The sequence below is a fragment of the Molossus molossus genome, unplaced genomic scaffold (genome assembly GCF_014108415.1).
Source record: "Molossus molossus isolate mMolMol1 unplaced genomic scaffold, mMolMol1.p scaffold_m16_p_13, whole genome shotgun sequence".
NCBI classification, from domain to species: Eukaryota; Metazoa; Chordata; class Mammalia; order Chiroptera; family Molossidae; genus Molossus; species Molossus molossus.
The window spans coordinates 22,032,506-22,046,476 of NW_023425348.1; the positions used below are offsets into that span (position 1 = coordinate 22,032,506).

The 13,971-nt window shown below is 38.7% G+C and overlaps 1 protein-coding gene across 1 annotated transcript in view; it reads right to left on the bottom strand.

The window, feature by feature from the left end:
- The window catches only part of CNTN5 (contactin 5), a 900,389-nt gene that overhangs the window by 312,170 nt on the left and 574,248 nt on the right, over positions 1-13,971 (bottom strand). The window contains exon 10 of the mRNA XM_036258335.1: positions 9,269-9,371. Coding sequence (XP_036114228.1) covers positions 9,269-9,371 — 103 coding nt within the window. The remainder of the gene's footprint in view (positions 1-9,268; positions 9,372-13,971) is intronic.

Consider the following 13,971-nt stretch of genomic DNA (forward strand, 5'->3'; position numbering starts at 1 on the left):
TTTCCTTATATCCTCTTCATGAAAGTTAGCAGCTGACCAGTTTCTGATCCTCAATGTCCAGTGGAAGAGGTTATTCTATTCTAAAATTCCAGGGATAGTCAACCAAAATAACGCTTTTGGATAAGTCTCAACTGATCCAAGTAAAAATCTCAGTCATTTTTATTATCTCTTGCTTTATGCCCTTGGTGTCTGTCCTGCATATTCATATCCTTTATTTTCCATCACTGAGATACTTAGTACATCAAAAAATAAATGCTTTCTTGCTTTGATAAAGTGGAAATTACTCTTAGCAACTGAAAAGTGCTATGATAAGTTGAGAAGAGCGTTTGTTTAGAATCAGGAGACCTGGTTCTGCCTCTGCAGCTTACTGGCTATGAGGCCTTTGCAAGTATGTGATTTTTCTGATGAGGCGGGTTAAGTGGTCCTAAGACAGCCCTGGACAAGTGAGACAAATGGTGTCAGTTAAGTGTAACTCCAAATGCAAAAAATTATGTGAATTATTGGTTCTGTTTCTCTGAGTGCAAAAATAAAGAAATAAAAAACACCCCCTTCCATAGGTGACACTATAGAAGAATACTGAAAACATAAACAACATCAAATGAAGAGGCATCCAACCATTAGCCTGGCCAGCAAGGCCACATGCCTTTGTCCAGCCCTTCCCCGTGGAGTCTCAGTTTCCCATCTGCAAATTGATATTGGGCCTTGTGATCTTGAAGGTTCTTGCAGCACCCGTCTCCTTTGGGTACCACCCGAAAGGAGGCTGCATCTTTGATTTCAAGATACTGTCGCAACCAATAGCTCACAAGGGTAACTTTTCTTACTCCATCGTGTACTGCTTTCCTGTGATAGCTAAACATTTATTGATTCCTAGACCCAGTGACTAACTTCTATCCCCATATCTTCTATCAATTTAACATTTAAGTAATTTGATTTTGGTTTGATTGACAAAGATCACAAAAAGTCTATTTTTAATTCCTGCAGCCTTCGTGACCGGCAGTTCACAATGGTATTAATAAATCATCAGTCTGTAACTAAAGAGCAGGCTCTTTCAGGAACGTTTGCCAGCTGCAGACCGTGGGAACTCTCCGAGGAATAGCTGTCATTCTCACAGTTACAGTGGGACACTGAGCAGCCATTTGAGACAGCTTGGCTGAGGACTGAGGAAAAGAAAACATACACCACAGCAAAAAAATGACTTTATGAATCGACAACTGGTACTTTCTTACTTGCAATAAACATACAAAAAAAGGAAAAAAAATTACTTAATGTCTCAGTTCCCTAATAGGCATTTGATGGAGGGCAACAAAAGAAGGTTTGTAAAAGCAATCTGAAACAGAGATAAGAAGAAACTGAAAAGGGCAGGAAATCGAACGAGCTCTTCCCGCCTCCCCACCCTCCTTTACCACCAGGTTTCAGATGAGTCTGGAAAGGTCACTCACATAATTATTACAGTAACTAGTTCAAGGCCTTTTGAGCACAGCTGATCTGATTGTGTGTTAATGGCTGCAAAAGCAAGATAAGGAACATGTAAAGTTAAAAAAAAAAAAAAAAACCTGCCTGCAACACTATTAGCTTGCAGGATTGTCATAGTAGATACTATTGCTTTATAGCTTATGGCTTTTTAAATTTTATTACAGAATAACCCCAAGTTTGCCCTTGTGCACGAGGTCATTTAAGCATCAGTGACCAAACTTTACTTCTTTGTTGGTGGTGGCTATGTGACATATCTAGTGATCTTTCTGGGCATCTGCAAAAGGTCACGTGATAAAATGAAACCTGCCAGAAATCTGTAGCTAATTTAATGAGGTCAGAATTTTCAGGGCCAAGACATATGAAAGGCATCTAAAGATTTCTGTCTGACCAAACCAAGGCAATAACATACCTCCTGTTACAAAAGAATGACCACATTTCTGATGCTTGACTTCAATTCAGTAAATATAGGGTGTCCAGGGTGTTTGTAGATTCTATTATATTTTGAAAATAAAATGCATTTTAATAAACACTGGCTTTATAATTATTCAAAGTTTTGTATACATTGTTTTGGGACACCGTACATATTCAGCACCTGCTGCCCATAAAAATAATTTAGGATCCAAAAATGTATTATAATAATGAAGACAGATACACACAATAGACCAATGGGACAGGCTAAACAGTAAAATGATGGTGGATGGTCATTAGTTCTAAAGGTAAGAGATTGGATCTCATGAAAAGCAGAGAAGATTTAACAGAGGGGTGGCATTTGACCTACCCCTTGAAGACTGAATAAGATTGTGAGAAAAGATACAATAAGTCCTCACTTGACATTGTCCATAGGTTCTTGGAATTGGCAACCTTAAGCAATACGACTATAACAAAACCAATTTTACCAAAGGTTAATCAATATAAATAAGAGTTAAGTTTCTACCACATACTCTGGTCACAAAAACGTCACCAAACTTCTAAATATTGACATTGAAATAAATGTAAGCTATACATACATTTAGGAAAGATTAATGAAACCAAGTAAGAAAATAATTTTCCAACCCACTTATTCCAGTTTAGGGTCGTAGGTGGCCAGGCCAGAGCCCATCTGGGCAGCTGAAGGTGGGAACCCACCCTGGACAGAATGTCCTTCCCCTGCAGGGGTGCTCACACACCCCACTCAGTCAGGTGGGACAGCGGAGACACGGAATTCACTTCTCCAGCACAGCTTTGGTGTGGGAGGGAACCCGATTCCCTGCAGAAACCCACATAAACATGGGGAGAACGTCCAAACTCCATACAGACAGTGGCCCAAGTTGGGAATTGATGTTTTTCGTCACAAACATTGTACCAACACTACGTTAAACAAAAAATTATTTGAGGACCTATTGCATTTTAGACTGAGGGAACAGTGAGAAGGCCACAGAAGCACTACCAAGAGGGGCGCCAGAGGGAGACCGCAAGGCTAGAGGAAAGGGGTGCACTCTGTTCCCTGTCTGCTTCAGGCCTGCGTGAGTTCACCTGAGTTGCACCTGAGCAGCAAGCCCTTCCCAAGGCAGCAAAGGAATCCTGTTTGGTTTTCCAACGCTTGTAGGACAAGCTTCTCATTAATCCCACCTCAGAAACCCGGCTGTCTGGTGCTTGCTCCTCAGAGGCCTGGGTTCCAAGAGGGGTACCTCTGAGCTTCTAATTTTTAGTAATTAGAAGCCTTTCATCTTAGCGCCAAAGAAGGGAGTGGCTCTCCCTGCAGTTACTAACTCCATACTTGAACATTCTCATTTTTCTCTCCTACCTAGTGAATAAATGGCTTATACTGACTAGACTAAAAAACTGAGCACAACCAGTTGAAAATATCACCAACATTCAATTACCTACAATATATAGAGAGAGTCATCAAACTGAAATATGTTAGGACCCTAAGCCTGCAGGGGAACTTTATTTCTGCCAAGGGTCATTTGGATATTTGTAACATCATTTAAGGCCATACAAAATTAGCAACCTAAAAATTAGCCTGCTATATTTGGTCAGGCTCATTTGGTGAGGCTTATGATGTTAGTTAGTAGTGATTTCAAGGGCCTTTCGGGGCCGGTCATTCCCCATCCCTGCAGCCTAAGGAATTCTGCACTTGCATTTGTCCTTTGGCCTCTTTTCTCTCATTTCCTTTTAAGAGTACTGTGTTCAGGGTTTAAAAGTAGACTTGGGAAATATCAAAGACAACCCTTTGTTCCTTAACTAAAGTCTCTGGGCTGAATGTTGAGCAAAAAGGGCACTTCTATTCCCTGCATATGCCACCATTTTAACATTTAAAAATGTTATGCAATAATGTGGTTGCCAAAAGACAGTTAATTAAGTCGGCTTGACTCTAGCCTTCTACTCTTAATTTTCAGCCTGAGTGGGTAGATGAGTGAGCGGTCAGCAAAAAAGAATTTTTAAATTTCCATTTCCAACCCTGACCCAGACCATTTCTCTCTGTTCAGAAAACATCCCCTCTAAATTATTAGAAGACAAATTGATACTGTTATATTCTTACAGCCGTGTGGGGAAAGAGCTTCTATTGCCTCTGCTGACAAGCTAGTTTTCCTCCAACAACTTTTTTCGTCAAGAACTTCTGCACTGCACCCCATCTAATTCTGCTACTTTCATCCATCCCGGTGGAATTCCAACCCCTCCGTATCGTGTTGAAACTAGAGAACAGCTTGTGAGCAATCTCTTGATAATAACCCATATGTCCAAAACAGCCTTTTCTTTCCAAAGGAATGAATGCTCCCCCTTTAATTTTTATTTATTTTTTAACACTTTACTGTATTTTTCAAGCCTGTAAACACCTTTGTTTCCCTACGGATCCTCTTTAAGCATCTCCCATTTTTGAGGGGAAATGATACCTTTGCAGAATTGACCAATACCAAATGTAGCATGCCAGTCATGTCATGCATGCGTTCTGTGCTCAATAGTGTATGAATCTATTTTCAGAGAGATTTCCAGAGTACAACTAATATACTTCTGTTGTATTCTACTGCAGCAGTCTCTAGGGAAAGCATTTGATTTTTGGTAAGCTAAGATTTAAGTAGAAGTTTATTTGGAAGAAAACTGGTAACTTGTAGCTTTCCTTTTGATTTTTTTACTTATCAGATTAGGCAGGTGGGTGAACCTGTGTGATATTAATAAATAGCAAAATTCAGTGACATCAAATCATGTGGCTTCTGCTGTTTTTCTTTAAGAATACAGAAATTGTATTGGCTTCCATATTCTTAAATTACGTGTGCAACTATGGTGGCGTCAATTTACATTCTCTAACTTACAAGTGTTGAACACCCCTGGGGACAGATTCCATAGAAGTAAATGTCCTTCTCAAGAGGAGTAAAAATGTGGTTTGTGCACAGAGAAACAGTATTCTGACAGTTTAAAAGTGTGACTCTAACAATAAAAAGACATTTCTCAGTTTGGCCTGGGTAGGCAAAATTCAAGAGTAAGAAAATCTGCCTTTATTGTCATTTAGTCTCAGTTAAATTTGGAACAAAAAAGATGGGCAGTAAATCTCTCTAGAAATACAGGTTGACTGGGGAGGACACCCTGGTCAGGGTGTGTGCTGCCCCTGATATGATGACCCAGACTGAACTCCAGGTGGTGGTGCTTCATCCAGAAAGTGTCTATAGATGGAACGGCCTCTCTTGGAGAACAAGGACTATGGGAATCCATGGGAGCTACGACATTGCCTGGCACATAGATGGTTTTCAAAACCTCCAGATTTATTTCAGATTTAGGTTCTTTGAAGATACTTCAGCTCATATACATTTACCAGGTGAGCTATTCAAAGCCCACTTCTCATTTTTTGACTTCCTTGCATTAATGAATGCATTACTTTTCCCTGAGAGAGGACCTGTACCTAGGAAGGCATTTGATTCCATGAATAACAGGATTAGAATGGTGATCTCTAGTAGAAAAGCTGGATTGCCTCAAGATTAGGAGGAAGCAAATGGAGACAGCGAGTGTCTGTGTTTATGGTCTTCTGCTTGTTTGTCCTTCAAGCCAATGTTGCATTAAACATCACTCCCTGTGATATAAACTTTCACTCTGTCCTTCATCCTAGTATTTAAATATAATGAATCTCAATCATTTTTAATTTAATTTTTTAAATCCTCACCCAAGGATATTTCTCCATTGATTTTTAGATAGAGTGGAAGAGAGGGAGGAGGAGAGGGAGAGAAAGAAACACCGATGTGAGAGAGACACATTGATTGGTTACCTCCCGCACTACCTCAACCAGGGCCAGGGATCGAAACTGCAACCCAGGTACGTGCCCTTGACTGAGACTCGAACCTCCAACCGTTTGGTCCGAAGTCTGAGCCAAACTGGCCAGGGCCCTCTCATTTTTAACCTTATCCCATCCTTCAAATCAAATAAATAAACCTGTCCTAAAGGTCTAAAGATAAAGAGAAGTTTTTTGAATTGTTTTTGTTAAACATTAAGTACAACTAGAACACGATAATCAGCTTTGAGAAGAAAATCAAAGGAGAAGGAGAAAATGTAGGTCTAAAAAAGAAATTGCTAGAGTGAGGCAGGACTTGTCAAGAAAAGGTACTAATAAGAATCTAAGTGTAAATTTAGAATAAATAGGAAAAGATGGGAGGGCAAGAGACAGAGGTGTGCAGTGGGTGTGGGTCATTTGTCAGAATGCTTTACGCATAATCTATTATTTATTATTTAATATCTGTCAGTAATACAGCATTTGTCGGATTAAACAGACATGGTATTTGAGTTTATTTTCCTCCTCCCCCACACGCTGGGCCTTGCTTTGTGGGGTCTGGTTGATTTCAGCCATAAGAGCCACGGGAGGAGAACAGAAGGCATGTGGAAAATGAAGTCAAGATATGGATCCTGGTCCCTTCCTCAGCTGTGTTCTCTTTGCGTGTCCCTTCATGACTGCAGCGACTACGCTCCTTCCTGGGGCGTGGCCCCTGCCCCCTCATATCTTCTGCTGTCCCTGGTTCTGGAGACACTGTCTCCTTCCCTTGCTCATTCTGGCGTAAGGGTGAGAATGACTTCGTGCCATCCTCGGTCTCTTTCCCAGTCCTCTTCGTCCCGCTCACAGACCTTTCACCTGTTCCTTTCCTAAAGTCTTTTGAACCATCTGAGTTGGATCCAGTTTCCAGCTGAAAACTGACTGATACCAAGAAAAAAAATTTAAATAGAGAATCACAAAAGTAAATAATTTAAAACTATTAAGGGTTATGAAGAAAAAAAAATACAAGTACTTCGATGGAGAATAGTGGGTGAGTTAGATAAAATAATCATAGATGGTCTCTTGAGAAGGTGAGATTTAAGTGGAGGCCAGAGGATGAGTAGGAGCCAGTGTGGAAAGAACAGGAAAGAGTGTCCAAGAGGGAACAGTAAGTACAAAAGCCAGGAGAGAAAAGAGCTTGTTCTGCTCCAAGCCAGAGTTTGGTTAGAAAACTCTATGAAGAACACTTGGTTGAAACACTCCCTGTGGAAAGACTGAGCAGGAAAACCAGCCTGAGTGGCCAAGTCCTGATTGCTTTTTAGTAACAAATAATAAACTTCTTGGACAGACAAAGTCCACCAGAGAATCACATACTTGCTAAAGTGGGAAGCGGCCCAGGTGAGCTGTGGGAACTCAGCAGATACTCAGGTACTCATTCAAAACTGCTGTGATCATGCGGGAATGCATGATGATGGACTCACATGATGATGTGCCCTGAAGGGGTTACCGTATGCAAAAAGCCATTCTTCACCTTGTTTACTTTTATCAGAATGGTAGATTAGTCTTTATGAAGAGGTATACCTCTTCATAACATTTTTGAAATTTCATAATTGTGATACTTCACAGAAAAGATATCAAATGGACAAGAGAGACCTTGACTGGCTGTGTGTCTTCCTCTTCCCTTTTCTTAATCCTCACCCAAGGATATGTTTTGTATTGATTTTTAGAGAGAGAAAAAGGGACTGAATGAGAGAGAAACGTCAATATGAGAAACATCCATCGATTGGTTGCCTCCCGTTAAGTGCTCCGACCAGGGAGCTGACTGGCAACCTGGGTATGTGCCGTGACTGGGAATCGAAACCACAACCTTTTGGTGTATGGGAGGATGCTCCAATCAAGTGAACCACCTGGCCAGGGCTATCTTCCCTTTTACTTGTTTATTTGGGTTGGTATGGGGAGAGGGAGTAGTAAAGGAGTGGAGAAGTTGAAGAAAACAAAGTATTAAAGTAACATAACATGAGTGTTGAATCCTACCTAGAATGAAAGGGACTTTAATGATCAATTTACTAAGCATATTTCACAACTTCCAAAAGCAAACATATCTAGCTTATTAAATAAGCCTTCCCTGGGGAAATATCCCATATTGGTTTTTTTCTCTATAAATCCAGTTCTCTAATGTGTTTTACAATGTGACCTTCCTCTGTTTGTGGCTTTAGTGCAAATACAAGCATTTAAGAATTATTTAACTGCAGGATATAGTAAACCCTTGGCATCAAACCAAAATATATTAATTTTGTATTTGTCAGAGTAAGCTGCTTACTCTGGACATTTTCAGGCATACTTGATACCACAACAGGGACAAATGGTCAAAAATAAGACTTTTAAAGTGTTATTTAACCATGTTCATTTAACTAACATCTTTGTGTTTAGAAGACTTCCTCAGATATCTGCCCAAATACCTCCTTGATGAATATCAAGTTCTCAAAATATATTTCTATTTATAGGCATCTTTTACTTAAAAGAATGACCACACCACAATTTATTTTGCTTTTAGTTTATTATGATCCTGCTTCTACTTAGATTTAAGTAGAATTACACATATATATTATTTTAATGATAGTAGAAAACATAGTGTTTACTATGTTCGTGCCTGAAACCTCCTTTTCCTAGCTAAATTTCTCATAGTTGCTAATATTTCCCTCACTCATTGGCTAAAACTACTTTAAGCACATTTGTACAGCATGTTTGATCTCCAAGTACTTTATAGTTACACTGTGATAGTAGCTCTTTGCAGCTCAAGTTAAATGATTAGTAACTGATAGAGATGCAGTTATGCAAATTGTAATTATAGAGTTAGAAGAACCCTGAGGGCTTATCACCCTAAAAAAAGAAAACAACAACAACAACAAAAAACCCCACACTCTTTAAATAAATCATAATACTCTAATCAAATACAATCAAAATTCCACTCCTGCCTCTACGCCAGAAACTCACATTGTAAACATCATTGACAAGTAATTATATATCATGGGACTTAAACTCTCCGAAATAGAATCATTAAGTATAGCAGGCATTATGTGGTATAAATCATCTTTCTGATTTGGGGATTCATTACATGTTGTGATATTGACAGCTGGTGCTATCATGTTATCATTATTTCAGGAGGTACTGAAATAAGCAATTGGCTCATGGCAATTATTGCCTTCATGATTTTTATACTGTTGCCTGATTATATCTTATCAAAATCTAAGCTCTATTTGTGAGGAACAGATAGCATCTTATTCTTTTATCCTCTTTATTTATGTCATTGCTGAATCAAAGTTTAGGAATAATACTGAAATTTTAAGACACCTTAGTGGAGATGTAGGCTCTTTTTTTATTTAAAGAAGTTTCCTCTATGTTATAATAACAAATTTATATACATTGTAGTTCACAGAAATGACTAGAAAGATCATTATAATTGGTTACTTCGTCCCACCAAGGAGCTGCTGGGAAAATGAAAGTTAGAAAATAAGTGTTTCAAAAATAAGCTATGTCACATTTTAATAAACAATTGTGTCTAATTATGGAAGAATATGTACTTACTTGCCAAGTGCAAAGCATTCCATCTTAACAGTTGTTCCCTTAGCGGCTGTAACTGTAAAGGGAAAATGGACCTCAATTTTTGGCTCATATTCTCCCATCACACCTGGAAAATGAAGAATAAGTCTTTAAGCATAAAATTAATGTCACGATTTCTTTTCAACCCTGGGGATGGTTACATTGAAAAGCACTGTACTTTGGTTGTTAACGTCTGTTTGATGAATGTTAAATTTTTGATGCATTGAAAAAAGCAAAATACATTTAAACTCAGTCTTTATGATGACTTTCCTCAAGGATTGGACTGCATGTATGTTCAGTACTCTTTAAAATAATAATTATTTAAGTGTTAATTAACACTGGTAGTTTAGGTACTGATTATAGTCCAAAGGAAATAAATAACTACAAGCATTTCCTGTGGCAAATAATTGTTGATTAATATATATATATATAGTACAAGAGCTTTATCATTGCCAAGTAAGTGAACACTTATTTATTAAGTTAATATATATTTATTGAAATATATAATATGCAAGCATTTTGCTAGCCATTGTGGACATTACAAAGATAAATCATCTATAGACTGTGCTCTCAGTCACTCGACAAGTATATCCTTTTTTTAAAAAAATATGTTTGTATTGGCTTTAGAGAGAGATAGACACACACAGAAAGAAGCATTGATCAGTTGCCTCCTGCATGCACCAAGGATAGAACTGACAACATGGGTATGTGCCCTCACCTGGAATCAAACCAGTGACCTTTCAATGCTCAGGACAATGCTCAACCAACTGAGTCACACAGACCAGGGCTCGGCAAGTGTATTCTTAAAGAAAGAAGCAACATACAGTACACTCAAGGATGGGAAAAGAGCTATATATCAAAATAATTGTAATGCAAGATAGAAAGTCATGAGTGCTGTGAACGAGATATCCTTAACGTCATATGTGCAGTCGAGGGGATTATGAGAAGTAATCCTTACATTTGTATAAGTGGGGAAAAGATAGAAGAGAAAGTAAATGGTAAATGGAATGGTAGGAACAAAGAGAGATGGGAAACAACCAGAAATAGAAAAATCCATTTTTCTGGCACATTGATATGTGAAAGGAAATGATACTAGGTAAATTTGGAAATGGAGTCCCAAAAATAGAGTCTTGATCATCAGAGTAAGACATTCAAACTGTAATCTGTAAGTAATCTGGAGCCACGCAGCTTTAGAATAAGGGACTGATATTTTGCTGAGATCTAGATACGAGAATTGGAGCAGAGACCAGTACATCAGTTACAATATTTCAATAATGCAAGGTAATAGTGATAATGGCCCGAACTTAAATAACAGCAATAAAACAAGAGAAAAGACCCTAATTGGAAAAAATCATAAAGGAATTAAACTTAGCATATAAGAGGAACGCTGAGGATAAGGGTATGGGACCCCTCAATAATAACATCACCCTTTAGCTTGAGGGGGTTGGGTGATGTTAATGAAAGAAAAGAATACAGTTACAGTAGGAAAGCTGATGACTTTCTTTTTAGGAGTAATTTGTTAGCAAAAAAGATGTTCAGAAGAAAGGATCTAACCAGATAATGCAACAAGGGAAGGAAGGTCAAGATGAGTTCTAGTCAGGAAGCGCCATCATCCAGAGATGGCATTTGAAACCATGAGCTTGGATGGGGCTCTCACTTATTGACAAACGGTGCACTAGCTGAGGCCTGGTGAATTCCAGTGCTAGAGCCCCATGCAGCCCTGGAGCTAATTTCCCCCAAAAAATAATTTTTAGGAAATCCCTAGGTGTAAAGCACTATGGATAACTTAGTTATGATTTAGCACAGCTGCTTCTCTGGGAGCTTGTGAGTGTGCTTGGGGATGTCTGTGTTTATGGGCATATTTGCACGTATAGGTTTGGGTGCATGTAGAACACTGTGTAACTCCCTTGTGTATGCCTGTGGGATGAGAGAGGTGAGGATAGAAAAAACCCCAGACAGAGTAAGATAAATGTTGTAAGACATGCCGGCAGATGCTCCGGACCTGCTAAGAGAGGAAAAATTACCTCTGGCAAAGAAAACCTTTATGCATTCAGTATTTATTTATTATTTCTTTATTATTGATTTGAGATGAGTCTTGAATTATCTTTGCTTTTATTTTTTGATGTTGCTAGTTCTTTGTAAAGCAATCATAGAGGAGGAAAAAAAATCACTGATATTTTCATCAAAGAAATTGGGCTCCTGGACCTGTCTGTGCTTGGCAAGCATCTCTGACAGGACAGTGACCTCTGTGTGTCATTTTTCTAAACTATAAACTTAGGAAGCAGACAGAATTACCCTTAATGTGATGGCCTGTTCCAATGGGCTCACTCCCTCAGCTTCTTCCTAGTCTTACGTTCACTGCACACCAAGAGCCTGATATACAGCAAGTACACGCAAAACAGATGGTGAAACACTTCTCTCTCCCTCAGTGATGTTTTTTCCTTCTACTTATTTTTTATACCCCTCTCCTGCCCTCCCACCACATGTTCCAATTTCCTTTCATTTCCTCATTTCTTCTTCTTTTTTTTCTATGTCTCTCCTGAATTGCAGGATTTGGCCAGCAAGCAGTACTTGACTGAGTGTATCCCATATTAAGAAGTTTATCTTTAATGCCCTCTTACTTGTAAGCCCTGGATAAAGATTCCCAGGCATCCTGCTCAGAGGCTGCCTTTGACTGCCCACCTGAAGCAGTCCCTAATGCTGACCTCTCCATATGCTCTCAAAGTTGAGTTTGTAGGATTCTTGTTCCTTGTTCACCTGTTAAGCTAGTGATTTAATATCACATAATTTATCATGATGTTTATTAAGCATAAGCTTATTAAACCTAACATTCTTACTTGCATGAGTCCTTGTGAGTGCTGTGGGAGGGCAGTGAGAGTCAGGCTGAATTTAGAAAATATTTGTTTATAATGAATTCTAGTAAATTGTTTAAGGAGGTCTCAGAAGAAAGAGACCTGAATCTCTAAAACTCCAGTAATTTGTTTTGATTTCTCTTTCTATACTGAGTAAAAATTCCCTTTAGAATCAGCTTTTATACTAGTACTTTTTTCCCCTTTTACTAAAGTTGGTCCCAGAATTATACAACATTTCAGGCCCTTTAATACCTTGATCTGACGTTAAATAATACCAAGATATTACTGATATTTTTTGGCTAATAGGAGCCAGACCCAAATATTCTCTCTCTTCTCTTCTAGATAATGTTTGTGATTGCAAAGAAGACGTTCTTTTATAGCATTAATCTTTAGGAATGACTCAAAGGATGGGCACTCCTGGTAGTATTTGGGAAGTAATTTTATCCAGATTGGGCTTTCTGGTATTCTTCCAATGATTCCCATATGGTTAAAGACATGGCCAAGCCTCACCCCAGGGCCCAAGAGGTTTGCTAATATCTAAACTAGATATTAAAAATAAAATTAGCTTGGCCAGTGTGGCTCAGTGGTTGAGCATTGGCCCATGCACCAAGAGGTCACAGGTTCGATTCCTGGTCAGGGCACATGCCCAGGTTGTGGGCCCAATCCCCAGTGGTGGGGGGGGGGGGCATTCAGGAGGCAGCCAATCAATGTTCTCTCTCATCAATGTTTCTATCTCTCTCTCTCCCTCTCCCTTCCTCTCTCTCTAAAATTAATGAAGAAAATCAATAAATAAAATAAAATTAAAAGGTTTGAACAAGTGTCTTTAAATATATTACCTAATTTGAGTGGCACTATAAGAAATGATTAGGTATTTTAAGTTTTGCTTTGATAGTGATAGTATAAGGACACTGAGCAGCTCTTTAGATACATCTTGCTCTTTAACAATTGATTGCATTCAGGAATTAAGTTTTGCTTTATGTTTCATGGGATAATTGTGTTACAACAAAAGTTTTTTTTTCAGTTTAATGTACCTTCTTTTTTTAAAGATGAGACAGCTAAGAGTCAAAGGGGTCAGGTAAGTGGCCCAAGGTTCCATGGAAAGCTGATGGTAGAAATTGGGCAAAAATAGCAGCTTTATGACCCTCATTCCATAACTGTCTTCCTGACATCACTCTGTTGGGGACTTTCACTCACAGAACACACAGTGCAGGCACAGCCTATGTACTACATCAATCGCTAATTGCCTGCCTTCGCTACTTATGGCAGCTGCTGTTTTTAATATCTCAAGTCATATGCAGTAGCTGTAATGTATTTTGTTGGGTAGAGTTTGGTAGTGATAGGGAAGGGGGAAAATCCTATAAGATACATAGTCTTAGATAACATTATTAAGCTTATCTCTTCAGTTAATGTAGCTCACTTATTTTTTGATAGTCTCTTGTATTAAGCTGAATACACTCAAGAAATGCTATGCTGTGTCTTCACCTCTTTCCCCACACTGGGCTCTTTTGGCTTAGTTGACTGCCCTACTTTGGAATTACATACCATTGGAAGATGACCCCAAATTACCCTAATTCCTAATAAACAGAAGACTTCCAGCTGAGAGTTCATTACTATCCTTCTATGTCTTCATGGTTGTTGATTTTCTTATTTATTCCAATTATTTACAAGAGCTCTGGTGCTTTTCTGTAAGTGGAATGCAATTTACAACAGAGTTTCTCCAAGTGTGTTGCAGCACAGAGAGCCAATAACATAAGAAAAATCTGGAAACCTTACTAAAATGTTAGTCTACAGGGTTCCATGCCAAGCCTACTGATAAATAATTTTTGAAGATGGGGT